Source organism: Trachurus japonicus, chromosome 1, assembly GCF_045865225.1.
Source record: "Trachurus japonicus isolate A0001 chromosome 1, Traja_1.0".
Classification (NCBI taxonomy): domain Eukaryota; kingdom Metazoa; phylum Chordata; class Actinopteri; order Carangiformes; family Carangidae; genus Trachurus; species Trachurus japonicus.
In genome coordinates this window covers 31,073,049-31,090,289 of record NC_140907.1, presented here as the reverse complement: position 1 = coordinate 31,090,289, position 17,241 = coordinate 31,073,049, and the positions used below count along the sequence as shown (strand labels likewise).

General features: G+C 40.7%; 3 protein-coding genes across 3 annotated transcripts in view; all 3 read right to left on the bottom strand.

Annotated features, from left to right (window-relative positions):
• The window catches only part of LOC146992251 (uncharacterized), a 50,662-nt gene extending 49,550 nt beyond the window's left edge, over nt 1-1,112 (bottom strand). The window contains exons 1-3 of the mRNA XM_085785095.1: nt 1,001-1,112; nt 564-863; nt 243-476 (exon numbers count right to left, since the gene is read on the bottom strand). Coding sequence (XP_085641221.1) covers nt 243-476; nt 564-863; nt 1,001-1,055 — 589 coding nt within the window. The 5' untranslated portion in view covers nt 1,056-1,112. The remainder of the gene's footprint in view (nt 1-242; nt 477-563; nt 864-1,000) is intronic.
• A 2,929-nt stretch (nt 1,113-4,041) lies between these two features.
• Nucleotides 4,042-8,108, bottom strand: LOC146992250 (uncharacterized). The gene is made up of 9 exons (XM_085785121.1): nt 7,926-8,108; nt 7,489-7,788; nt 7,171-7,404; nt 6,897-7,001; nt 6,493-6,702; nt 5,529-5,858; nt 4,853-5,156; nt 4,708-4,765; nt 4,042-4,267 (listed from the first exon to the last, which is right to left on the bottom strand). The coding sequence occupies exons 1-9, from the start codon at nt 7,978-7,980 to the stop codon at nt 4,103-4,105; spliced, it is 1,761 nt and encodes a 586-aa protein (XP_085641247.1). The 5' UTR covers nt 7,981-8,108; the 3' UTR covers nt 4,042-4,102.
• Nucleotides 8,109-10,361: 2,253 nt separating this feature from the next.
• Nucleotides 10,362-15,846, bottom strand: LOC146992249 (uncharacterized). The gene is made up of 9 exons (XM_085785182.1): nt 15,524-15,846; nt 15,094-15,402; nt 14,773-15,006; nt 14,500-14,604; nt 14,111-14,314; nt 13,143-13,469; nt 12,473-12,806; nt 12,314-12,371; nt 10,362-10,583 (listed from the first exon to the last, which is right to left on the bottom strand). The coding sequence occupies exons 1-9, from the start codon at nt 15,576-15,578 to the stop codon at nt 10,389-10,391; spliced, it is 1,821 nt and encodes a 606-aa protein (XP_085641308.1). The 5' UTR covers nt 15,579-15,846; the 3' UTR covers nt 10,362-10,388.
• Nucleotides 15,847-17,241: the final 1,395 nt, after the last annotated feature.

The window sequence follows — 17,241 nt, the reverse complement described above, 5'->3', positions numbered from 1 at the left end:
GCTGTGAAGTCATACCAGTTCGATCTGGTATGAGTTCACGGGTCGGAAGTAACGAGTGGCCGTTATAGGGAACTTTCACAGACAACAGGACGGTAAAAACACGAGCTACGGGTTACCTGGAACGCTACCAAGTCGTAGTTGTGACTTGAAGCTGTAACTTATGGTTTCAAAAGCCTGCCTTGAACGCAGCATTAGCCGAAACGGCCGTGCCGCTGTTATCTGCTTTAAATGTTGTGACTCACCCACTGAAACTTCAGGGGCTCTGAGATCCTCGTAGCCTTTGACAGCACAGGAGTATCTGACTGTGTCATCACTGCTGACCAGCTCTTGGTACCAGGGAGACCTGTCGTTATAGAGATACTCTCTGTTCTTGTGCCAGACGTAGGTTAAATTCTTTTCAGTCAGAGGACAGCTGGTGCTACACATCAGTGTCACTGTGTGTTCCTCTGTGGAAGGAAACACCTTCAACTGCAGGTCTGGGGAAATGGTGAATGTACCGTAGATAAGACAGACGTTCACATATCTGCAACTGTTGATATAAAAATAAATGTCAGTCACTGTACCTGAAACATGGAGCTGTTTTGCACAGTTCGAACAGTTATATGGTTTGTCAGTATTCTCCATACAGCAGTATAGTTTTGCATCGCTCTCTTTCAGGTCTCTGATTGTTAGAGTGGGTTGATTTTTGTCAGACATATTGAATGTCACACGATTTCCATCTGGAAATACCTCTGTCATAACAAACTGTCCATCCCAGTTTACAGTGTACCATTTGTTGCTGAGAGTGTGATGTTTAGCTGAGCAGGACAGATCCACTGATGAACCTTTTAAGGCACAGATGCCGTTTGCTCGTCCATGAACCCCTTGAACAGAAGATTTTATCAACAAACATCTGGACAAAGTCTTAGCATGAGGAGCTGATTAAAGCAGGTCAAAATCTGTACAACTGTGAAAGTATAAGAGATTTCAGTAGAGTTAGAAGAATAAATATTAAACATACCTGAGATGTACAGGATGAAACCCACAAACACACATCCAGCTCCTGCCAACAACATGGCTGTGTTGTCCTTCAATTATATATCTGTGTTTGTATCAGTCCTATGAGAACTGCTATATTCATAAAACTTTGTTCAAAAACCTCAAAAATGTGCCACAGTTCACTCAGCTCAAAGACCGGAGAGAACCGTTTGTCTCTTAGTGCAGCTTGTATGCAGCGCCTATGTTGTAACGTCATCACTTCCTTCTTCATTAAGCCTAATAGAACTATGAGTAAAAGGAAACCACAAATGAGGCTCCGTCATCTGAAGTCTTTTTTAAACTACGTAACATAATTTTTTTCAACATTTCTTCTTAGTTTGTTGGCTTTTCGTGGAACATGTTAGAAAAATGATCTAATCAAAGTTTTGTCAAGTGAAGCAGTGGACAGTCTTATCTGATTGGTTGTTGGTGGTTGTTTCAGGACTTCACTTGAACGTGGCCTGTAGTTGAAACCCATGTGGATAGCAAGGAGGAAAAGACTGTATCTGTTCAGGAGTGGAATAGTTAAAATGAAACATATCCACCATGTGCATATGTGTCACTTACCCTCATAAAATCCCATGGTAGAAGACTGAAAACTGTTTTTAACGACTTCACAATGCAATGAGAAATGTTAATGTGTCAGTTTACTGCCACAGACATCCTGCTCACTGTGACAAGTGAAGTCATTGACAAGTGGGTACGTCTTCTGTGACATTTCAGCCAAGTCATACTAAACCACTTTTTCTAAGCAGCACCCTAATATTAACGTTTGAGCCATCTAAGTTACATACTTACATAATACTAGGGCTGCCCACAAATAGTTGACCAAGCACTGGTCGACCAAAAAATCATGAACCGACCAAAATTTCATTGGTCGATTGCTTGCAGGAAAAAAAAACACATTTGGAGCCGTGTCTTGTCAAAATTAAGTCAAAATCAATATGACTGAACTGAAAGACTATGGGGCTTTTATTTTGAAGGGACAGATACAGGAAGTCGTGACACGTGACACTTTTTTTGTTGTTTCTTTTTACACGGCACGGCAGGTCTGTCTCTCTTATTTTCCATCCCACATTGCTTACCGGCGGTCAGTCTCGCAGTGTCACGGAGCAGATCCATGATAGTCCCCGCTGCAGTCAGAGACCCGCTCCATGCCGCGGACCCCCCCCACCCCACACGTCTTACACAGCCTAAGCTCAGTCACTTACCTCCTCATCTACTGTGTTTATTGCTGATAAATGGGCATACTGCCTGTAATAACGGTAAAACCCGACCGGCTTGTACCCGAGTCGACTAATCGGCATAAGTGACGACCACTGGTCGACCAACAAAATCTTTGGTCGGGGGCAGCCCTACATAATACTGTAGTTGCAGGTACAGTACATGAAAAATGTCTTTGTAATGATCCTCAGTGTGTTTTCATTTAATCAAATTTTCAGATGGTGTGTGTGTGTGTGAGTTAGAGAAAGAGGAGCTCAAGTACGGTAAATAAAGTTTTATTTTGAGAACTTCATAGTTCCTTCACACATACAAATGATGAAAAAATAAACAAGTTATTAAATGCATTGTAATGTAAAATACAATAGGCCCTATCTTACACCCAGGCCAAAGCACAATGCAAGAGTCTAATACGTTTCAGACAGATGTAGTTGTCATGTTCCCGTCCAGCAGCCATATTGTTTCAATAGCAAATACACCCATCTCAAAAATATGTCCCCTCCAGGTTTCATAACAAACCAAAATGTATTTACACTTGTTATAATACATAATATAGAATACCGGTATCTATCATTGTGATTTGTGCTGTTGTTGTTTGCAGTGCATCGACTCCTGAGCTGTTGATGTTGGTTGATTGCACTTGTAAACTTTGAATTTCCTCTACAGAGAAATCAGACCACAGGTTGTTATAGCACACTGAGAGTCAGGGAGGTTCAGTCACAATCTGGTCACACATTAATAATAACATGTAGATGCCCTCACTTTGTTACAGTACCTTTAAGTGACCCTGGTGAAGCCATAAGAGAGAAAACACAGCAAAGTTCATTGTAGCGACTTCAACCTAAAGAGCCACTGAGAGGCTAAGAATGGCTCCTACATTCATGATACTTCAAGTGCTGCTGGAGTTTTGCTGTGTGTTGTTTTGTGTGTGTAACTGAGGAAACTATTTACACTTTTTTCATGTTATAGACCTTTTAACACATGCAGTGTTTCATGTTGCTTCCTCTGACAGAACTTTTAAAGTGAAGGACTTAACCATAACAGCTTTTTAATAAAGTCTGTTATGGTTAAGTCTGTCATGTCGGGCAGAGATCAGCCCCAACACACCACTGTGTGTTGTTGGTAAGGGATAATGCCCGACGAGGTGTCCATTATCAGAAATTAATGGACGGCGCGGAGGCGTGAACCGTCCGACGCGAAGCGTAGGATGGTTGCTTCCGCGAAGTCCATTAATCTCTGATAATCGGACACCTCGAAGGGCATTATCCCGCTTATACCATGGTCACTTACGAGATAAATACATATTAAATCATTCACTCATGATTAAATGTTTTTTTAATCATACGTCTTTCACAATAAGCAGCTGAGCGGACTATTTAATAACTCTCGTCGGCGATAAAAGAAAAAAGAAAAAAAAGAGGGACCCGCTGTGACGGCAGCGCGTTGCCAGTGACTCTGCCACAGCCTGATGGTGAGGTGACGGCTTAAATGCTACGTGACACAAAGTTTTTCAGACGGCCTGTGCACTTCTTTACCGCTTGTGTGTTTACAGACTCCAGCTGAAAAAAAGTTGTTATGGTCCGAGCAGAGCGATTATATCTATCGCTCTGGGTCCGAGTGTTCGTTGCCGTGGTTACCAACAAGCGTTTGAGCCAGCGCAGTAACATTTAGAACATAATCAGGAAATTTGACCGGAACATCTTTATGGGTGTCCATTATCACTTTTTAATGGACACCCCGCAGCCAATCAGAATCGAGTATTCACCCAGACCATGGTATAATACAGTATAACATAATGCTAAAGATGAGTAAAGTCAGCAAGAGGATCCTCAGAGGCCATGTTGGGTCTGAGGTTGACAACAGCTTACGCAGCATGGTCCTCTGGTTGAGGCTGATGTGGTTGGACGATGGAGTCCAGAGGATCTGTGTGTGTCTTAGAGAAGTGAACTCTGCCACAGCGAAGGTCATCAAGGTCGTCCTGCTGTGTTGGTTGAGCTGAGACGTTTTCATACTCAGGGTCAGGGTTTAACTAATGAGGCGACAAGGTGAAGAATATTAATTGACACTGGTGGACAATAATTCTCTGTGCTGCAAACAGGAGACTGAGACTTGATTTGGGGCCTTAGTAGTGGTGGACAGTCGGTCTGAATGTTTCTTAAACAGCTGATTGGTGCGTTAGTGTGTTGGCAAATGAATGTAGCTTTTTAGTGTTACATCCTACATTAGAAACAGGACAGATGAGGGTGGTGTTTTGTTTTCTAATGCAGCACAATTTCTACTGTACATTTCTGTTCTTTGGTTAGAAGACAAACATCAGTTTAATGGTTCATAGTGTAATGAACTGAAAAACATGATATGCATAAATGGTTTAAAAATACTGAACATAAGTGACCTGCAGTGTGTGAGATTTTCTGTCATTGTTAAGACTTTTCAATTCAATGGATCAATGGAGACTTTTTCAGTTTTTACCTGCTCAGTGTTCACAGCTTCTTCAGTTGCAGGGGTTTGACCTGAAGTCATTTTTCTTCTGTTTAGAGAAACAAATGCTCACGAATAAGGTATTTAAGATAAAAAAGATAGTTATTGGTCTGTACCAGAGTACTGTGTTGCTCACCTAATCCAAAAGAAGACCAGCAGAGGTACGATGATCAGTAGAGCAGCACGGACTCCTGCAGCTGCTGCTTTGTGTTTGTGTGATCTTGTCCCGGTTGTGAGAGCACAGGAGTAGCTTCCTGCTTGCTGACTGCTGACTGTGTCCAGAACCAGGCGTTTGTTTTGACCCTGTGTGACATTCAGAGGTTGACTGTTGAAGTACCAGAAGTAGGTGGTGTCAACAGGAAGAGGACAGGTGGTGAGACAAGTGAGTGTGACTCTGTGTCCCTCTGTCACCTCTGCAGGATCCAACCTCACCCTCACACCTGGAAGATGATGAGATGGGTCAGTAAATGTAAAGAAAACCTGGACTCTTTACATCTGTATTACAAGGTATGTAATTTGTCATTGACCAAAACCAAAACCGAAAATTACATCATTGCTACAAATTGCTGACTCGTTGTAAAACACTGAATCTGGATTCGATAAAGCTATAACTTTAACTTTTTGTGCCTTGTGTAGTTTTATCTCTTCAACCGGAATCAGCCTGAAAAGGTCATGAGTCAGTGAACGTTTCTGAACTCAAGACTAAAAACCAAGGTTTCAGTTTATCAGAGATATTTGTTTCCTTTTTAGACACATATGAACAAAGACACAACATCTGTACTTTTACAGAGTTATTTATCCTTTGGAGTTACCTGTGACAACCAAAGTCACTCCAGGTGAATCTGGTCCTGACGTCCAGAGTCTGAATCTGTATTCAGCAGAGTCAGTCTCCTTCAGGTTTGTGATTGTCAGCGTGTGGTGATTCTTCTCATTTTCATGATACTGCACACGACCCTCAGCTGTGATTTTCTCTTCAACAGTCTCTTCACCATTTCTCTTTATTTTATACCAAACTTTATCCTGGGGCAGCTGGTTGTTGGGATGTGAGTATTTACTTGAAATGTTCACTGAAGAGCCGAGTACAGCACAGATTCTCCTGCTGGCATAATTCACAGTCCAACAGTTCTCACCATCATAAACACCTGAAATACAGAAAAAAGCAGCAGGTGTTCACAGGTAAAGTTGTCAGCTTTGTGCTTTTGTTTCTAGATTTACAGACTTTGTGAATTCCTTGGAAGTTACTGCTGGTCAACATGTTTTCTTAACAAGTGTTTCAGTGATTATTCTGTTCTTGTTCTGTTCTGACAACAGAAACAGAAAACAACACATAATGTGAACAGCTAAATGGGAAATTTAGCTTCATTGAAATACTATTACGTGAGCACAGAGTGGGAGAGAAGTCAGCAGGTAAACTGTGTGAATTCAAAGTTAAATATCACTAGTGTCAAATAGTTTCCTCTACAACTCAGACTGTTGTAGATTTTTATTTTTCTCAACGAGATTTGTTTAATTTGTAGATTAATGTGTAGTTTTACAGGGAGGTGTTGCTCCTGTTTTCCCTGAATGACTCTGATGTCTGATGTGACATGTTTCCACTCTACAGGGACATCTAGTGGCCACAAGTTGACAATAAACTCCTTTATTTTACCCACAACCTGATCCCATAATAATCATATTTTTTTTCTGTGTGTTTGTTTTCTCATCTATTTAGATTCATGAAACTAATACATGGACCTGTTTAAACAAACAACAGTCTGGTAATTGGTTTCTACTCACAGACTTCAGGAGACAGCAGTTCCTCAAAGCCTTTTACGGCACAGGCGAAGCTCCCATGTGACCAGGAAGCGTAATGATTATCTTGCGTCCAGTATGGGTACAGTGTTTTGTTAATGTACCACCTATAGGCAGTTTGAGGGTCAGTCAGTGGACAGTTGGTGCTACAGGTCAGGTCACCTGGTGATGTAGAGCTCCTTTGAACTTGTACTTCTGTAGGAAGATGATAAATACACTTTTAAGTGTTATTGAAATTGATTTGCATCATTGTAATAAGTGAAAACAAAAGACAAATATTTTACACAATAGATGTGGTTTCTATTTTGTGTTCACATTGTCAATATCTGTTTACACAATCTCTATCAGTAGAGGTGTGAGGATGGGAGGTTTGTTTGTGCTAACTTCACCTGTGGGGTTTGTGATGGAGCAGGACTCGTTCTCTGATTTCCCCTGATCAGAACACATTCTCCCTTTAGCATAGGTCACATTAATGCAGGTTGATGTGACTGAATCTGAACAAAGAGAAATTAGATTAAGTGTTTTTAAAAACATGTAATTATGGAAATTCTTGTTGTAAAGTGTAGTGTGTATGATCAATATTTTTAAATATCTCATAGTGAATTAGATGAGTTATGTTTTCCAGTTCAGGTCACATAACATCAGTTAAACGTTGTGACTCACCCACTGAAACTTCAGGGGCTCTGAGATCCTCATAGCCTTTGACAGCACAGGAGTATCTGACTGTGTCATCACTGCTGACCAGCTCTTGGTACCAGGGAGACCAGTCGCTATAGAGATACTCTCTGTTCTTGTACCAGATGTAGGTTAAAGGGTTTTCAGTCAGAGGACAGCTGGTGCTACACATCAGTGTCACTGTGTGTTCCTCTGTGGAAGGAAACGCCTTCACCTGCAGGTCTGGGTAAATGGTGAATGTACAGTAGATAAGACAGACGTTCACATATCTGCAACTGTTGATATAAAAATAGTCAGTCACTGTACCTGAAACATGGAGCTGTTTTTCACTGTACCAGCAGTTATATGGTTGGTCAGTATTCTCCATACAACAGTATCGTTGTGCATCGCTCTCTCTCAGGTCTTTGATTGTTAGAATGGGTTGATTTTTGTCAGACATGTTGAATGTCACACGATGTCCATCTGCAAATACCTCTGTCATAACAAACTGTCCATCCCAGTTTACAGTGTACCATGTGTTGCTGTGAGTGGGATGTTCAGCTGAGCAGGACAGATCCACTGATGAACCTTTTAAGACACAGATGCCGTTTGCTCGTCCATGAACCCCTTGAACAGAAGATTTTATCAACAAACATCTGGACAAAGTCTGAGCATGAAGATCTGATTGAAGCAGGTCATAATCTTTAAAACTGTGAGACTGTAATACATTTCAGTAGAGTTAGAAGAATATATATTAAACATACCTGAGATGTACAGGATAAAACCCATAAACACACATTCAGCTCCTGCCAACAACATGGCTGTGTAGTCCTTCAGTTGTATAACAGTGTTTGTATCAGTCCTATGAGAACTGTTACATTCATGAAACCTCGTTCAAAAACATCAAAAATGTACCACAGTGGTAAAATTCAGCCACAGTTCACCCACAGCTCAAAGACCAGAGAGAATCATTTGTCTCTGAGTGCAGCTTGTATGCAGCCTATTTTCTCCTCATTCATTTCCTTCCACATTTAAGTAAAAGGAAACCAGAAATTAGTCTGCATGTTCTGAACTATTTTTTTTACAAATTACACCACAAAACTTTACTCTTTTCCACATTTCTTCTTAGTTTGTTGGCTATTCTGTCCCCCGCATGTGTTTTTCATGTGGGGTCGTGTCGTGTTGTATGTACTGGAGAGCAAACCAAGACAAATTCCTTGTCACTGGTTGACATGGCAATAAATTTTCTTTGACCTTTTCTTTGACCTTTTCTTTGACCTTTTCGTGGAACTTGATAGAAAATTGATCTAATCACTGTTTTGTCAAGTGAAGCAATGGACAGTCTTATCTGGTTGGTTTGGTGTTGAAGAAAGACATATTAATGCAGCAGGTGGTTGTGTCAGAGCTTAAATGCGGCCTGTGGTTGAAACCCATGTGGACAGAAGAAGAAAAAGACTGTCTGTTCAGTAGTGGAATAGTTCACCATGTAGTACCCTGAAAATCCCACAAACAAAATCCCAAACTGTTTTCAATCACTTCACACTGGAATGAGACATGTTTTATAAATGTGTCAGTTTACTGCTACAGACACCCTGCTCACTGTGACAGGTGTCACTGACAAGTGAGTAGCTACATCCTCTGTGACAATTCAGGGAAGTCAAACTAAACCACTGTTACTAAGCAGCATCCTAATATTGATGTCTGCTATAACCTGAGCCATCTAAGTTACATAGTACATAATACTGTAGTTAATGTCTGAATTCAGCTGCAGGTAAATGAAAAATGTCTTTGTCATGTGTTTTCATTTAATCAAATTTTACAGATGATGTGAATGTTTAATTTGCGTGTGTGTGTGTATGTGAGAGAGAGAGAGAGAGAGAGAGAGAGAGAGAGAGAGTTTGTGTGAGTTAGAAAGAGGAACATAAGTAAATCAAGTTTTATTTTTAGAACTTCATAGTTCCTTCACATACATGCAAATGATGAAAAAATAAACAAGTTAGTAAATACACTGTAATGTAAAATACAACTGGCCCTAATTTACACCCAGGCCAAAGCACAATGCAAGAGTCTAATGGTACAGACACACCAACTCCGGCGGCGACGGTTCCGGCCACATCGGACCGGCGAGCGCTCCGGCGAGTGGGCAGGACTATGTGACGTTTATGTGACGTAGTGCCGAGCTTGAGTTTCGCTCTGCCGTTTCCAACATGGCGGCCGGGTCACAAACGATCTCATTTTACAGTTAAACAACACACTAAAGTATGTTTCTGAAAACATTTGAGGCGGGAAATGTGTAGTGCAGTAACAGAATCTGGATTTATATTTGATCAACACCGCCTAGTTTGATAGTTTGAACGAAGTTTCTGGAGCCGGCCGCATTGCGTTGGACGGACCTCATTTGCATAAAGTTCAATCTATCGAACTTTATGCAAATTCACATACGGCGACGGGGCCGTCAACTCCTCCTGCTGTATCCATCTGCCCCGCCCGGCCGGAGCTCCTGCTCCACATAGACATGAATGGAATCCGTTGACTGAACGTCGGTTGACGGAGTTGGTGTGTCTGTACCATAATAGTTTCAGACAGATGCAGTCGTCATGTTCTCATCCAGCAGCCATATTGTTTCAATAGCAAATACACCCATCTCCAAAATATGTTGTTATAATACATAATATAGAATATCTAACATTGTGATTTGTGCTGTTGCTGTTTGCAGTGCATCGACTCCTGAGCTCTTCTTTGTCCCTCAGTGCACAGAGCTGCTGCATGTGTGGGCTGGGACTGGGCAGAGTGCTCAGTCACACACTCAGTTTTCCCCCATGGAGCCACACAAACAAAACCGTTTCAATTGACAATGACCCAAAGTTCATGACCATAATAGGTGAGAGTAGGAACAGAGATTGACTGGTAAATCTAGAGCTTCGCCTTTTGCCTCAGTTCTTTCTTCACCACAACAGACCGGTACACATCAACTGCATTACTGCTGTCACTGCACCGATCCGTCTGTCAATCTCACGTTCCATCCTTCTCTCACCAGTGAAAAAGACCCTGAAATACTTGAACTCCTCAACTTGAGGCAGGAGTTCTACTCCGACCTGGAGGGGGCAAGTCACCTTTGTCCAGTCGAGAACCATGGCCTATTTCTCATCGTGTCTAGAACTTGTGCTAAAATGAGTAAAGTCTCCAAGAGGATCCTGAATCCTGAAAATGTTAAAAGTACAAGATGCTCACTTAGGGTTCATGTCGAGTCTAAAGTTGACAACAGCATAAGCAGTGCAGTCCTCTGTTTTAGGCTGATGTGGTTGGACGGTGGAGTACAGAGGATCTGCCTGAGGCTTAGAGAAGTGAACTCTGCTGTAGTGAACCTCATCCTGCTCAGTTGGTTGAGTCTCAATGCTTTCATACACAGGACCAGGGTTTACCTAACGAGGGAACAAGAAAAATAATGTTAGTTAGTTCACATTGTGGTACAATAGAGATCTATGCTGAAAACAAGACCAGATATGTTTTGACAGTGAAGGCCTAAAAACAGGGTATCCGCGGGGTCTTGAAAAGTATTAAAAGGTGATAAATCAATTTTGGGAAAATGAAGACCCTTAAAAAGTATTAAAAAGTCTTTTCACTACTTTATAAAGTCTTAAATATTGAAGGTATCTTTTCTGAATTAGCTGTCCAAGAGTTTGAGTTGTAAAAAACATTACGGAAGTGTGTGAATTTATTTGTTTTATTAAAAAACAAAGATGAACCGGTACATGAAAAAGAAAAGAAGATTGTTGTTTTTGATTTTTTGAGAGTTGAGCAATGTTTTTTTTTGATAAACTTTGCCTTTGATTTATTATCCCAGCCTTTTTTAAATTCTGTTGTATCATAGTTGTCTATAGTCTTTATCACAAACTAAAACTGTTAAGTTAAAAGTGTTACTAGGTGCGTTTCCATTACCCCTTGAAATGCGCAAAACCTAAATATCGAAATTAAAAACTGGTAATGGAAACACCTACATTTCGAAAAAACTCTCAAATATCGCAAAAAAGTTTTTGCGCTCTCATGAGGTGGTTTTTGAGACGTATCGATACAAACGTGTATCGCAAAAGTGTAATGGAAACACTTTTTCGCTTTTCTACACGTCACCGGCGTCACCGGAGTTGTGTGTGTCCACGCTGTGTAGGTTTATGTAACTTGAGGGGACAAATGAACCACATGTTTATTGTCATGCATTGCTGACCTGGGCATCGTTTCTCATTAAATTAGAAAAACCTTTCCTATCATTCCCCTTTTCCGTGCATGGTTGAAGGAGACTGGCTCGCATCCACGCTCCCACTCCCTCCTGCGCCGACATGTCACCTTAAGTCACATAAACCAGTACGGGTGTGTGGACACACACACAACCATCAGCGCCTCATCACCGCTGGTGTTTAAAAAGCCGTTCTTTCTGCAGTAAAGCGCACATCCGCCGTGTTGGTAAACAAATAGTCCCTCTACATCAACGGAGGCGACCGTGCTTGAGCAGCTTGGGTTGGAGGTGGTGTGAGTGCGGGCCAGCGGGGGACAGAGGAGGGGGCATTAGAGCTTCAGTACGGTACAACTGGCCCGTGTGAGTGCGTCCTTATTTGTGGCCGCTGCAGCGCCACACGGGCTTTGCCTTTCAGTAATCAAGCGCTGTTTTTGTCTTTGTTAAAAACAATAACAGCAACAGCTGTAGGCAGCTGAGATCGCTGTGCCGTCACCATAGAAACGCAAGACGCATCACGGCTCATTCGCAAAATACCTTTCAATGGAAACACCCGCAAATAGCAATTGCACTTTTTCGAAGTTTCAGAAATATCGCTTTTATTTTGCGAAAATCTGTAATGGAAACGCAGCTAGTGATGTAAATGTTTACAGCTTGAAGCGGCGGTGAGGTATTAAAAAATGTTGAGAAGGTCTTGAAAAAGTCTTAAAAAGGTTTTAACATTAACTTCAAGATTCCTGTATACACCCTGAAAAAAGACAATTATTTTTTACAATGTAATTTTGCTCAGCAGAATCATGATTGATTTTGTGGAGAATCACTTGAACAGACATGAAAACAGGCTAGATGACTCGTGACCTATATCCTAAGGGACACAACATTTATGCATTATGTTGTGCAGTGTGTTGAATTTGTGTTTTTTACCTGCTCAGTGTTGTCTGTTGCTTCAGTTCTGGGATACTGACGTGAAGCCTTCTTTCTTCTGGTTAGTGAAATGAACAAATACAAACAAATGCACATGAATAAGGTATTTAAAATAAAAAAGATAGTTATTGATCTATGACAGAGTACTGTGTTACTCACTTAATCCAAAAGAAGACCAGCAGAGGTACGATGATCAGTAAAGCAGCACAGACTCCTACAGCAGCTGCTGCCTTGTGTTTGTCTCTTAGGACTGTTAAAATCTTCCCATTGGATATTTTGCTGTTACTGAGAGCACAGGAGTAGTTTCCTGCTTGCTGACTGCTGACTGGGTCCAGAACCAGGCGTTTGTTTTGACCCTGTGTCACATTCAGAGGTTGTCTGTTCAAGTACCAGAAGTAGGTGGTGTCAACAGGAAGAGGACAGCTAGTGAGACAAGTGAGTGTGACTCTGTGTCCCTCTGTCACCTCTGCAGGAGCCAACCTCACCCTCACACCTGGAAGATGATGAGATGGGTCAGTAAATGTAAAGAAAACCTGGACTCTTTACAGCTGTATTTCAAAATATGTAATTTGTCATTGATTGCGCAAAAAATTGCTGACTCATTCTAAAACTTTGAATGTGGATTAGATAAAGCTATAACTTTAACTTTTTGTGTGTAGTTTTATCTCTTCAACCAGAATCAGCCTGAAAAGTTCATGAGTCAGTGAACGTTTCTGAACTCAAGACTAAAAACCAACATTTCAGTTCATCAGAGGTATTTGTTTCAGACAAATATGAACAAAGACACAACATCTGTACTTTTAAAGAGTTATTTATCCTTTGGAGTTACCTGTGACAACCAGAGTCACTCCAGGTAAATCTGGTCCTGACGTCCTGAGTCTGAATCTGTATTCAGCAGAGTCAGTCTCCTTCAGGTTTGTGATTGTCAGTGTGTGGTGATTCTTCTCATTTTCATGATACTGCACACGACCCTCAGCTGTGATTTTCTCTTCAACAGTCTCATCACCATTTCTCTTTATTTTATACCAAACTTTATCCTGGGGCAGCTGGTTGTTGGGATGTGAGTATTTACTTGAAATGTTCACTGAAGAGCCGAGTACAGCACAGATTCTCCTGCTGGCATAATTCACAGTCCAACAGTTCTCACCATCACCACCTGAAATACAGAAAAAAACAGCAGGTGTTCACAGGCAGAGTTGTCAGCTTTGTGCTTTTGTTTCTAGATTTACAGACTTTGTGAATTCCTTGGACGTTACTGCTGGTCAACATGTTTTCTTAACAAGCTGTGTTTCAGTGATTATTCTGTTCTTGTTCTGTTTCCTGACAACAGAAACAGAAAACAACACATAATGTGAACAGCTTAATGGGGAATTTGGCTTCATTGAAATACTATTATTTGAGCGAAGAGTGGGAGAGAAGTCAGCAGATAAACTGTGTGAATTCAAAGTTAAATATCACTAGTATCAAATAGTTTCCTCTACAATTCAGACTCATATAGATTTTTTATTTTTCTCAATGAGATTTATTCAATTTATACTTTATTATGTAGTTTTACAGGGAGGTGTTGCTCCTGTTTTCCCTGAATGACTCTGATGTCTGATGTGACATGTTTCCACTCTACAGGGACATCTAGTGGCCACAAGTTGACAATACAACTCCTTTATTTTACCCACAACCTGATCCCATAATAATCATATTTTTATTCTATGTGTTTGTTTTCTCATCTATTTAGATTCATGAAACTAATGCATGAACATGTTTAAGCAAATAACAGTCTGGTAATTGGTTTCTACTCACAGACTTCAGGAGACAGCAGTTCCTCAAAGCCTTTTACAGCACAGGCGAGGCTCCCATGTGACCAGGAAGTGTAAAAATAATCATTTGTCCAGAACAGTGTTTTGTTAATGTACCACCTATAGGCAGTTTGAGGGTCAGTCAGTGGACAGTTGGTGCTACAGGTCAGGTGACCTGGTGATGTAGAGCTCCTTTGAACTTGTACTTCTTTGGAAAGATGATGAATAACTGTTATTGAAATTGATTTGCATCGTTGTAATAAGTGAAAACAAAAGAAAAGACAATATTTTACACAATAGATGTGGTTTCTGTTTTGTGTTCACACTGTCAATATCTGTTAGTCTCTATCAGTACAGGTGTGAGGATGGGAGGTTTGTTTGTGCTAACTTCACCTGTGGGGTTTGTGATGGAGCAGGACTTGTTCTCTGATTTCCTCTTGTAAGAACACATTCTCCCTTTAGCATAGGTCACATGAATGCAGGTCGATGTGACTGAATCTGGTAAAAAATAAATTAGATTGTGTGTTTTTGTTGGTGATTAACATGAATTTCCATCATTACATGCTGTGTTGTAGTGTGATAAACACTTTTAAATATCTCAGTGAATTAGATGAGTTATGTTTTCCAGTTCAGGTCACATAACACAAGTTAAACGTTGTGACTCACCCACTGAAACTTCAGGGGCTCTGAGATCCTCGTAGCCTTTGACAGCACAGGAGTATCTGACTGTGTCATCACTGCTGACCAGCTCTTGGTACCATGGAGACCAGTCGTTATAGAGATACTCTCTGTTCTTGTACCAGCTGTAGGTTACAGGGTTTTTAGTCAGAGGACAGCTGGTGCTACACATCAGTGTCACTGTGTGTTCCTCTGTGGAAGGAAACACCTTCACCTGCAGGTCTGGGGAAATGGTGAATGTACAGTAGATAAGACAGACGTTCACATATCTGCAACTGTTAATGTAAAAATAAATGTCAGTCACTGTACCTGAAACATGGAGCTGTTTTGCAGTGACCCAGCAGTTATATGGTTTGTCATTATTCTCCATACAACAGTATCGTTTTGCATCTCTCTCTCTCAGGTCTTTGATTGTTAGAGTGGGTTGATTTTTGTCAGACATGTTGAATGTCACACGATGTCCATCTGGAAATACCTCTGTCATAACAAACTGCCTAAGACTTCCATCCCAGTATACAGTGTACCATTTGTTGCTGTGAGTGGGATGTTTAGCTGAGCAGGACAGATCCACTGATGAACGTTTTAATGCACAGATGCTGTTTGCTCGTCCATGAACCCCTTGAACAGAAGATTTTATCAACAAACATCTGGACAAAGTCTTAGCATGAGGAGCTGATTGAAGCAGGTCAGAATCTTTAATACATTTCAGTAGAGTTAGAAGAATAAATATTAAACATACCTGAGATGTACAGGATGAAACCCATAAACACACATCCAGCTCCTGTCAACAACATGGCTGTGCAGTCCTTCACTTGTGTAACAGTGTTTGTATCAGTCCTACTAGAACTGCTACATTCATAAAACCGAATTTAAAAGCATCAAAAATATACCACAGTGGTTAAATTCAGCCACAGCTCAAAGACGAGAGAGAACCGTTTGTCTCTGAGTGCAGCTTGTATGCAGCTCTTATTTTCTCCTTCTTCACTTCCTTCTTCATTACTGTAAGTGATAGAAACATGAATACAAGGAAACCACAAATGAGGCTCCGTCTTCTGTGGTCATTTTCAACTACAAAACATAATTTTACTCTTTTCAACATTTCTTCTTAGTTTGTTGGCTTTTCGTGGAACATGTTAGAAAAATGATCTAATCACTGTTTTGTAAATTTAAGCAGTGGAAAGTTTTATCTGGCTGTTTTTTGCTTTGTTTTTTTTAATTAAAAAAGAAAAACACACATCAATGCAGCAGGTGTTTGTTTCAGGACTTAAAGCAGAAGTAAGTGATATATTTGTGTTAATATAAGTCTTAAATAGTTATATCTTCCGACAGCAATCACTTACATAGAGTGTTTGGACTGAAACACGGGTCTGTCAGTCACTCTGCTCTGCTCTGAGCCGAGGAGAAAACATTTATCGTATCCTACAGTTTTTATCCAATGAGGAGAGAGAACGGCATGCAGGGCTGTGTGTGCAGCCAAGGAACGCCGTGAATGTGGCGACGTAGGGACGAGGACTGTTATGGTGCGTTCAAGGAAACTCGTATTTTTCCGACCGTGAAGTGGTACCAGTTCGATCTGGTACGAGTTCACCGGTCGGAAGTTACGAGTGGCCGTTATAGTGACTTTCACCGGTAAAACAGGTCGGAAAAACACGAGTGGGTTGCCTGAAACGCTACAAAGTCGTAAGTTGTGACTTGAAGCTGTAATTTACGATTTCAAAAGCCTGCCTGGAACGCAGCATTAGCGAAAACGACCGGACCACTTACTTCTGCTTTAAATGTGGCCTGTAGTTGAAATCCATGTGGACAGCAAGAAGGAAAAGACTGTATATCTGTTCAGTATAGTGGAATAGTTAAAGTGAAACATGCACCATGTACAGTAATACCCTGATAAAATCCCATGGTAGAAGACTGAAAACTGTTTTTTACAACTTCACAATGCAATGAGACATGTTTTATAAATGTGTCAGTTTACTGCTACAGACACCCTGCTCACTGTGACAAGTGTCACTGACAAGTGGGTAGCTACATCCTCTGTGACATTTCAGGGCAGTCAAACGAAACCACTTTTTTTAAGCAGCACCCTAATATTGATGTTAACTATAACCTGAGCCATCTAAGTTACATAGTACATAATACTGTAGTTAATGTCTGAATTCAGCTGCAGGTACATGAAAAATGTCTTTGTCATGATCCTCAGTGTGTTTTCATTTGATCAAATGGAGAAAATTCTACAGCTGATGTGAATTAATGTTTAATTATTGTGTATTTGTGAGAGTGTTTTTGTGAGCTAGAGAAAGAGAAACTCAAGTAAAAAAAAAGCTTTATTTTTTTAAACTTCATAGTACCTTCACACACATGAAAATGATGACATACTAAACAAGTTAGCAAAAATATAATGTAATGTAAAATACACTAGGCCCTATTTTACACCCAGGCCAAAGCACAATGCAAGAGTCT

Excerpts from the sequence above, each read along its gene's own strand:
- LOC146992250 (XM_085785121.1), bottom strand. The coding sequence starts at position 7,980 with ATGTTGTTGGCAGGAGCTGAATGTGTGTTTATGGGTTTTATCCTGTAC. Across the intron at positions 4,766-4,852 it reads CTGGTCTTCTTTTGGATTAG|AAGAAAAATGACTTCAGGTC; the intron begins GTGAGCAACACA and ends TTCTCTAAACAG. Across the intron at positions 4,268-4,707 it reads AAGCTGTGAACACTGAGCAG|TTAAACCCTGACCCTGAGTA; the intron begins GTAAAAACTGAA and ends TCGCCTCATTAG.
- LOC146992249 (XM_085785182.1), bottom strand. The coding sequence starts at position 15,578 with ATGTTGTTGACAGGAGCTGGATGTGTGTTTATGGGTTTCATCCTGTAC. Across the intron at positions 13,470-14,110 it reads ACTGCTGTCTCCTGAAGTCT|GTGGTGATGGTGAGAACTGT; the intron begins GTGAGTAGAAAC and ends TCTGTATTTCAG. Across the intron at positions 12,372-12,472 it reads CTGGTCTTCTTTTGGATTAA|AAGAAAGAAGGCTTCACGTC; the intron begins GTGAGTAACACA and ends TTCACTAACCAG.